Source organism: Oncorhynchus masou, chromosome 32 (assembly GCF_036934945.1).
Source record: "Oncorhynchus masou masou isolate Uvic2021 chromosome 32, UVic_Omas_1.1, whole genome shotgun sequence".
NCBI lineage: Eukaryota > Metazoa > Chordata > Actinopteri > Salmoniformes > Salmonidae > Oncorhynchus > Oncorhynchus masou.
In genome coordinates this window covers 93,461,350-93,471,474 of record NC_088243.1, presented here as the reverse complement: position 1 = coordinate 93,471,474, position 10,125 = coordinate 93,461,350, and the positions used below count along the sequence as shown (strand labels likewise).

General features: G+C 48.8%; 1 protein-coding gene across 1 annotated transcript in view; it reads left to right on the top strand.

The window, feature by feature from the left end:
- LOC135527145 (fibroblast growth factor 16-like) overlaps positions 1–10,125 on the top strand; it is a 30,630-nt gene that overhangs the window by 3,139 nt on the left and 17,366 nt on the right. Inside the window, exon 2 of the mRNA XM_064955790.1 lies at positions 4,771–4,874. Coding sequence (XP_064811862.1) covers positions 4,771–4,874 — 104 coding nt within the window. The remainder of the gene's footprint in view (positions 1–4,770; positions 4,875–10,125) is intronic.

The window sequence follows — 10,125 nt, the reverse complement described above, 5'->3', positions numbered from 1 at the left end:
AGAGGATCAAAGAGAGCTGGTCTTTCATTCCCTGGCAGCATCATCGTAGAGGATCAAAGAGTGCTGGTCTTTCATTCCCTGGCAGCATCATCGTAGAGGATCAAAGAGAGCTGGTCTTTCATTCCCTGGCAACATCATCGTAGAGGATCAGAGAGAGAGCTGGTCTTTCATTCCCTGGCAGCATCATCGTAGAGGATCAGAGAGTTCTGGTCTTTCATTCCCTGGCAGCATCATCGTAGAGGATCAAAGAGTGCTTGTCTTTCATTCCCTGGCAGCATCATCGTAGAGGATCAAAGAGAGCTGGTCTTTCATTCCCTGGCAGCATCATCGTAGAGGATCAAAGAGTGCTGGTCTTTCATTCCCTGGCAGCATCATCGTAGAGGATCAAAGAGAGCTGGTCTTTCATTCCCTGGCAGCATCATCGTAGAGGATCAGAGAGAGCTGGTCTTTAATTCCCTGGCAGCATCATCGTAGAGGATCAAAGAGAGCTGGTCTTTCATTCCCTGGCAGCATCATCGTAGAGGATCAAAGAGAGCTGGTCTTTCATTCCCTGGCAACATCATCGTAGAGAATCAGAGAGAGCTGGTCTTTCATTCCCTGGCAGCATCATCGTAGAGGATCAAAGAGAGCTGGTCTTTCATTCCCTGGCAGCATCATCGTAGAGGATCAGAGAGTTCTGGTCTTTCATTCCCTGGCAGCATCATCGTAGAGGATCAAAGAGAGCTGGTCTTTCATTCCCTGGCAGCATCATCGTAGAGGATCAAAGAGAGCTGGTCTTTCATTCCCTGGCAACATCATCGTAGAGAATCAGAGAGAGCTGGTCTTTCATTCCCTGGCAGCATCATCGTAGAGGATCAAAGAGAGCTGGTCTTTCATTCCCTGGCAACATCATCGTAGAGAATTAGGGAGCAGGACGAGGCTGTTTGCATCACAAATGGCATCCTATTGCCCTGGTCAAAAGTAGTGCACTACATTACATTACATAGTGCACTGCACTACATGCCCAGGTGTTGTCGTGTCCTGGCCAGGGGAGGACCGGACGTTAAACACTAATAACATCTGTATTGTGTTATAGTTCTGCACAGTTTATATAAACTATTAGAAAACATCCCTGTTCAGGCTTCAGGTAGAGACCAAATACTGTGGGAAAACATTCAATGTGTTCTGTCTATGGGCTCTGGTCAAAAGTAGCACACGATAAAGGGAATTATAGGGTGCCATTTGGGACGAAGACCATAAAGAGAAACATCTAGAACAGAGGGGAGTTTCTGTTTCTCTCTGCACCACATAACGACTGAGATCAGCTGTCCACAACTCAGTCCCTATCATTGGCTCCATCTCAAATGGCACCATATTCCCCACTTTAGACCAGAGCCCTATGGAACCCTATTCCCTATATAGTGCACTACTTTAGACCAGCCCTATGGCATAGGGAATAGGGTTCCATAGTGCTGGTCTAAGGTAGTGTACTATATAGGGAATAGGGTGCCATAGGGCTCTGGTCTAAAGTAGGGTACTATATAGGGAATAGGGTTCCATAGGGCTCTGGTCTAAAGTAGTGCACTATATAGGGAATAGGGCCCTGGTCTAAAGTAGCACACTATATAGGGAATAGGGTTCCATTTGGGGCTGAAGTCTACAAAGTTCTCGTATGAATATTTGCTACCAAGATCTGCACCCGCGGCGGCTCCACCCGTCCAGCGCCCCATGCTTCCATGGCGACCCTCCTCCTCGTCACGGCGTAGCTTGGCAATGGCCCACGCAGCCATCAGGAGGGTAACAGTAGCCCTGTCCTTAGATCAGTATCGTGCCAACGTAATGTACATAGTTGTTTCGTGTCTTATTCCCCTGCGACAGTTCCCAGGCCTGTCTTCTAGATAATGGATGGGTTATATTTCTCTTGGGGGGACTATGCTAGTCACCCAGGCTAGGACAGACTGTGTGTTATCTAGCTCTAAACACTGTTGCTCTCCGGAAGTTGGACGGGTGATCACCGAGTCGCACCTTATAACATCCACACTTCGCAAAAGCTCTGCAATGTTTTGTCGTCTGTTAAGTGTTTTCCTACAGGTTTACACCTGAAAGCGAGCCTCAGAGAGCACTGAGATTGTCCAGGAGCTCCCTTCTAGGGTTCTGAAAGCTCTGGATATTAATGCCTCAGAGAGCACTGAGATTGTCCAGGAGCTCCCTTCTAGGGTTCTGAAAGCTCTGGATATTAATGCCTCAGAGAGCACTGAGAGCGTCCAGGAGCTCCCCTCTAGGGTTCTGAAAGCTCTGGATATTAATGCCTCAGAGAGCACTGAGAGTGTCCAGGAGCTCCCCTCTAGGGTTCTGAAAGCTCTGGATATTAATGCCTCAGAGAGCACTGAGAGTGTCCAGGAGCTCCCCTCTAGGGTTCTGAAAGCTCTGGATATTAATGCCTCAGCGAGCACTGAGAGTGTCCAGGAGCTCCCCCTCTAGGGTTCTGAAAGCTCTGGATATTAATGCCTCAGAGAGCACTGAGAGCGTCCAGGAGCTCCCCTCTAGGGTTCTGAAAGCTCTGGATATTAATGCCTCAGAGAACACTGAGAGTGTCCAGGAGCTCCCCTCTAGGGTTCTGAAAGCTCTGGATATTAATGCCTCAGAGAGCACTGAGAGCGTCCAGGAGCTCCCCTCTAGGGTTCTGAAAGCTCTGGATATTAATGCCTCAGAGAGCACTGAGAGTGTCCAGGAGCTCCCCTCTAGGGTTCTGAAAGCTCTGGATATTAATGCCTCAGAGAGCACTGAGAGTGTCCAGGAGCTCCCCTCTAGGGTTCTGAAAGCTCTGGATATTAATGCCTCAGCGAGCACTGAGAGTGTCCAGGAGCTCCCCTCTAGGGTTCTGAAAGCTCTGGATATTAATGCCTCAGAGAGCACTGAGAGCGTCCAGGAGCTCCCCTCTAGGGTTCTGAAAGCTCTGGATATTAATGCCTCAGAGAGCACTGAGAGTGTCCAAAACTCCCCTCTAGGGTCCTGAAAGCTCTGGATATTAATGCCTCAGTGCCTCAAGTTCTCCAATTAACTGTATCAAACTTTCCAAGCAGTGCAGACGTGGTTTTGTCGTCCTCTCGTGTCCTTTTATATTTTTCGTCTTTTTTTCTCCAAATATTTCAATTTATTTTCAATCTCTTTTCCATTTTTTTTAAATTAAATATACCTTCAGGTAACCCGCCTCACCCAATGCGATAACGGATCCGCTTTAAAAAATATATAATTTTTTTTCTTATTCCTTATAACCAGAACCTCCATCAGAAGCTAACCACCTAATTAGCTACTAGCTATTTAGTCGTTGTCAGCCACTGCTAGCGGCCTTTACTGCACAGACACCAGCTGTTTGTTTTAGCCTGGATAATACCTGCCAGTATCGGACTGTTTCTCCACAACAACGCCGGATTCCTGCCTAAGCCCTGGACCTTTACTCCTGATCATCACAGCTAGCTAGCTGCCACCGAGTGACCCAGCCCCGAAGCTAGCCCTGAGCCTGGTCCACCTCCCGGCCTACTCAGTGATCACCTCGCGAACCATACCCCAACACGGATTAAATCCGTATAACTTCTAGTTCTAAGCATTGCTCTTCTTTATTTTATTTTACGATATTGAAAATGATACAGTCGGGATTTCGAAATACCCCGGTATACGGTATAAACGGTATAAACAGTATAAACGGTATAAACAGTATACGGTATAAATGGTATATAGGCCAAATCTGGTATGTAGGGTGGAACGTGTTGTCTCTGTCCTCCCCATCGTGGAGTTCATCATTCTGGCTGTAGGGCTGGTCTATATCTCTGACAGGTGTTGTCTCTGTCCTCTCTAGGTATCCCAGAGTTCATCATTCTGGCTGTAGGGCTGGTCTATATCTCTGACAGGTGTTGTCTGTCCAGGTATCCCAGAGTTCATCATTCTGGCTGTAGGGCTGGTCTATATCTCTGACAGGTGTTGTCTCTGTCCTCTCCAGGTATCCCAGAGTTCATCATTCTGGCTGTAGGGCTGGTCTATATCTCTGACAGGTGTTGTCTCTGTCCAGGTATCCCAGAGTTCATCATTCTGGCTGTAGGGCTGGTCTATATCTCTGACAGGTGTTGTCTGTCCAGGTATCCCAGAGTTCATCAGCCTGGCTGTAGGGCTGGTCTATATCTCTGACAGGTGTTGTCTCTGTCCTCTCCAGGTATCCTAGAGTTCATCAGTCTGGCTGTAGTGCTGGTCTATATCTCTGACAGGTGTTGTCTCTGTCCTCTCCAGGTATCCCAGAGTTCATCAGTCTGGCTGTAGGGCTGGTCTATATCTCTGACAGGTGTTGTCTGTCCAGGTATCCTAGAGTTCATCATTCTGGCTGTAGGGCTGGTCTATATCTCTGACAGGTGTTGTCTCTGTCCTCTCCAGGTATCCTAGAGTTCATCAGTCTGGCTGTAGTGCTGGTCTATATCTCTGACAGGTGTTGTCTCTGTCCTCTCCAGGTATCCCAGAGTTCATCATTCTGGCTGTAGGGCGGTCTATATCTCTGACAGGTGTTGTCTCTGTCCTCTCCAGGTATCCCAGAGTTCATCATTCTGGCTGTAGGGCTGGTCTATATCTCTGACAGGTGTTGTCTCTGTCCTCTCCAGGTATCCCAGAGTTCATCATTCTGGCTGTAGGGCTGGTCTATATCTCTGACAGGTGTTGTCTCTGTCCTCTCCAGGTATCCTAGAGTTCATCATTCTGGCTGTAGGGCTGGTCTATATCTCTGACAGGTGTTGTCTCTGTCCTCTCCAGGTATCCTAGAGTTCATCAGTCTGGCTGTAGGGCTGGTCAGTATTAGAGGAGTGGACGCAGGACTCTACCTGGGCATGAACGAGAGAGGAGAGCTCTATGGGTCGGTAAGTTAAGCACTCCTCCTCTCCTCTTCCCGCCTCTACATATTCTCTCCTCCTCTCATCGCATCCTCCCTCCCTCCCCCCATCTTCTCCTCTCTCCTATCCTCTCCTCCCTCCTTCCTTCCTATCTTCTCCTCCCTCCTCCCTCCACCCCTCCTATCCTCTCCTCTCTCCTATCCTCTCCTCCCTCCCTCCTCTCCTCTCTTCTCCTTTACTCCCTCCTGTCCTCCTCTCTCCTCTCCTCTCTTCTCCTTTACTCCCTCCTGTCCTCCTCTCCTCCCTCTCCTCTCCTCCCTCCCTCCCTCCCTCCCTCCCTCCTCTCCTCTCTTCTCCTTTACTCCCTCCTGTCCTCCTCTCTCCTCTCCTCTCCTTCTGTAGAGCCGACCCTCCCCTCCCATCCTCTCCTCTCCTTCTGTAGAGACGACCCTCGCATTAGGCCTTCTCCCTCCCTCCCTCCCTCCTCTCTTCTCCTTTACTCTCTCCTGTCCTCCTCTCCTCTCCTCTCTTCTCCTTTACTCCCTCCTGTCCTCCTCTCTCCTCTCCTCTCCTTCTGTAGAGCCGACCCTCCCCTCCCATCCTCTCCTCTCCTTCTGTAGAGATGACCCTCGCATTAGGCCTTCTCCCTCCCTCCCTCCCTCCCTCCTCTCTTCTCCTTTACTCTCTCCTGTCCTCCTCTCCTCCCTCCCCTCCTCTCCTCCTTCCTTCCCTCCCTCCCTCCCTGCTGTCCTCCTCTGCTTTCCTCCCTCACCTCCCCTTCTTCCCCTCCTTCCTATACTCCCTCTTCAACTCTACATCCTTCCCCTCCTCTCTCCTCCCCTCCCTCCCTCCTCTCCTTCCCTCCCTCCCTCCCTCTCCTATCCTCCCTCTCCTCCTCTCCCCTCCTTCCTCTACTCCCTCTTCAACTCTACACCCTTCCTCTCCTCCTCTCCTCTCCTCCTCTCCTTCCCTCCTCTACTTCCCTCCCTCCCTCCTCCTCTCCTCTCCTTCCTCTTCTCCCTCCTCTCCTCTCCTTCCTATATTCCCTCCTCTCCTCTCCTCTCCTCTCTCCTCTTCTCCTCCCCTCCCTCCTTCCTCTATTCCCTCCTCTCCTCTCCCCTCCTCTCCTCTCCCCTCCTCTCCTCTCCTCTCTTCCCTCCTCTCCTCCTTCCCTCCTCTCCTCCCTCCTCCTTCCTCTTCTCCCTCCTCTCCTCTCCTCCCTCCTCTCCCCTCCTTCCTCTATTCCCTCCTCTCCTCTCCTTCCTCTATTCCCTCCTCTCCTCTCCCCTCCTTCCTCTATTCCCTCCTCTCCTCTCCCCTCCTTCCTCTATTCCCTCCTCTCCTCTCCCCTCCTTCCTCTATTCCCTCCTCTCCTCTCCCCTCCTTCCTCTATTCCCTCCTCTCCTCTCCCCTCCTTCCTCTATTCCCTCCTCTCCTCTCCCCTCCTTCCTCTATTCCCTCCTCTCCTCTCCCCTCCTTCCTCTCTTCCCTCCTCTCCTCTCCTCTTCCCTCCTCTCCTCTCCTCTCTTCCCTCCTCTCCTCTCCTCTCCTCTCCTCTCCTCTCTTCCCTCCTCTCCTCTCCTCTCCTCTCCTCTCCTCTCTTCTCCTCTCCTCTCCCTCTCCCTTCCCCTCCTCTCCTCTCTCCTCTCCTCTCCTCTCTTCTCCTCTCCTCTCTTCTCCTCTCCTCTCCTCTCCTCTCCCCTCCTTCCTCTCTTCCCTCCTCTCCTCTCCTCTATTCCCTCCTCTCCTCTCCCCTCCTTCCTCTCTTCTCCTCTCCTCTCCTCTCCTCTCCTCTCCTCTCCTCTCCTCTCCTCTCCTCTATAGCCGAGGGAAGATGTTTTGAGTTGGAGGTACTAGGGGGGATAGAATCAGAAAACATTGCATCTATGATCGCATTTGGGTAGAGGCATACAGTTGAGCACTTAGGTCTTCCACACATTTTCTTGTAGCAGATTCTGGATTATTATTTTTTTTGCATTACATGCAAATCTATGACATTTACATTATTTTTTTATACTACACAAATAGCCAAATTCAAGATGCTGTGCAAGGTAGGATGCAATTGTGTTCATTTATTTGTATCACTAGTTTTCTCATTACTATTGTTGTTGTTACTTTAGGCTCATTTATTCATGTAAACCAGTTCTTTAAATATTTAAAACGTGTTTCCTTTAATTCTGTTGAGATATTTTCATTGGCTAAATGAAGTTCCATCTGTCTTTTTAAACGTGTGCTCTGTACTTAGTTTAGGCCTTCTATAGAGCCGGTCCTCCCATTAGGCCTTCTGTAGGACTGGTCCTCCCATTAGGCCTTCTGTAGGACTGGTCCTCCCATTAGGCCTTCTATAGGGCCGGTCCTCCCATTAGGCCTTCTATAGGACCGGTCCTCCCATTAGGCCTTCTGTAGAGGCGACCCTCCCATTAGGCCTTCTATAGAGCCGACCCTCCCATTAGGCCTTCTATAGAGACGGTCCTCCCATTAGGCCTTCTATAGAGCCGACCCTCCCATTAGGCCTTCTGTAGAGCCAGTCCTCCCATTAGGCCTTCTATAGAGCCGACCCTCCCATTAGGCCTTCTATAGAGACGGTCCTCCCATTAGGCCTTCTATAGAGCCGACCCTCCCATTAGGCCTTCTGTAGAGCCAGTCCTCCCATTAGGCCTTCTATAGAGCCGACCCTCCCATTAGGCCTTCTATAGAGCAGACCCTCCCATTAGGCCTTCTACAGGACCTAGAGGAGTGAACGGGTGTTGTATGTGGAGGATGAGGGCTGCAGTAGATATCTCAGATAGGGATTAGTGAACGGGTGTTGTATGTGTAGGATGAGGGCTGCAGTAGATATCTCAGATAGGGGGGAGTGAGGCCTAAGAGGGTTTTATAAATAAGCATCAACCAGTGTGTCTTGCGACGGGTACACTTATTGATGTCACTTGTTAAATCCACTACAGACAGTCAGTGTAGATGAAGAGGAGACAGATTAAAGGAGGATTTATAAACCTTGAGACAATTGAGACATGGATTGTGTACATGTGCCATTCAGAGGGCGAATGGGCAAGACAATAGATTGAAGTGCCTTTGAAAGGGGTTTGGTAGTTCTTAATGTTTTGTCCACTCAGTGTATATATTTAACCCACCACCTGGATTCGGTCCAATGTAGAAACATTTGATAAATTTGTAAAATGGCTCTTGAATGTTTTGGTACCTACTGGAGAGCTCTTCTTTGTCTCCACCCATTCAGCATCGTTCACAGCCTCTTAAACCTTAGCCCCGCCCATCTCATTAAGATTCAAATGTGAGGTCACGTGCAAAACAGAGTGAGTAAGGTAGTGTAGTAAACAACCAAATATTTCAAGACTAAAAGTGGTGATAATAGTTCGCAGAAAGTTTATCTAGTCCTTGGCCTTTATCCTAATTTGACTTTAGTTAAAACACACTTTATCCTAATCTGACTTTAGTTAAAACACACTTTATCCTAATCTGACTTTAGTTAAAACACACTTTATCCTAATCACACACTCCTCTATGCTCTCTTCTGTAATCTCCTCTATAATCTCCTCTATGCTCTCTTCTGTAATCTCCTCTATGCTCTCTTCTGTAATCTCCTCTATAATCTCCTCTATAATCTCCTCTATAATCTCATCTATAATCACCTCATAATCTCTCTGTAATCTCCTCTGTAATCTCCTCTGCAATCTCCTCTGTAATCTCCTCTGTAATCTCCTCTGCAATCTCCTCTGTAATCTCCTCAATAATCTCCTCATCTCTCTATAATCTCCTCTATGATCTCCTCTATAATCATTATTGTCATAGGGAACAGGGAACAGTCATCTCCAAACAGCCTGTGTTGTTACACCTACATATTCACATCAGGTTGGTCATATCATTGATCCTTAGCAGGAACCCAGAAGAGAGATGAGTAAAGATACCGTGTGCAGCTATAGAGGACTTCTGTGTTGTACGGGTTGTCATAGAAACAACTAGCCCAGCGCAGAAGAGACAGGCATGGTGTTTACCTCTCATGACTCTGGGCTTCTAAGGAATAGTCAAAAGTCTTCCCAGGTCCCATAACTCATCTGTTCCCTGAGTTAGGACGAGATAGGAACCTTCTCCATTTATGTTGTGGATAAGTTGGGGATAACGTTACATTCTTAGCAATATACTGTATGTCAGTGTCATTATTTGTCAACAGTTACAACACCTACCTGATGTAATTAAAATGAGTTTCTCAACACGATAGAGTTCTCTTAGAGATGCTCAGCTCCATAGCAAGTCCTTTAACAAAAGAACAAAACGCAACAGTTCTGTCAGGTACTCACACAAAACAGAAAACAATCACCCACAACTCAAAATGGGAAAACCGGCTGCCTAAGTATGGTTCTCAATCAGGGACAACGATAGACAGCTGCCTCTGATTGAGAACCATACCAGGCCAAACACATAGAAAATGAAATCCTAGACCTACAACATAGAATACCAACCCACATCACACCCTGACCAAACTAAAAATAGAAACATACAAAGCAATCTAGGGTCAAGGCGTGCCAGTAGTGACATGTGGTCATAGTTCATGCTCAAGGGGAATACCTACAGGTTCCCATCTTTCAATGAGAATGTATTTTTAATTGGATCATGTGTTTTTTGTAACTGTTTCCAAACAACGACATGAGAGAGAAGGGTGACTTCCCTAGCGGGTCTGGAACCAAGGCCACCAGCACCAACGACATGAGAGAGAAGGGTGACTTCCCTAGCGGGTCTGGAACCAAGGCCACCAGCACCAACGACATGAGAGAGAAGGGTGACTTCCCTAGCGGGTCTGGAACCAAGGCCACCAGCACCAACGACATGAGAGAGAAGGGTGACTTCCTAGCGGGTCTGGAACCAAGGCCACCAGCACCAACGACATGAGAGAGAAGGGTGACTTCCCTAGCGGGTCTGGAACCAAGGCCACCAGCACCAACGACATGAGAGAGAAGGGTGACTTCCCTAGCGGGTCTGGAACCAAGGCCACCAGCACCAATGACATGAGAGAGAAGGGTGACTTCCCTAGCGGGTCTGGAAACAAGGCCACCAGCACCAATGACATGAGAGAGAAGGGTGACTTCCCTAGCGGGTCTGGAACCAAGGCCACCAGCACCAATGACATGAGAGAGAAGGGTGATTTCACTAGCGGGTCTGGAACCAAGGCCACCAGCACCAATGACATGAGAGAGAAGGGTGACTTCCCTAGCGGGTCTGGAATCAAGGCACCAGCACCAATTACATGAGAGAGAAGGGTGACTTC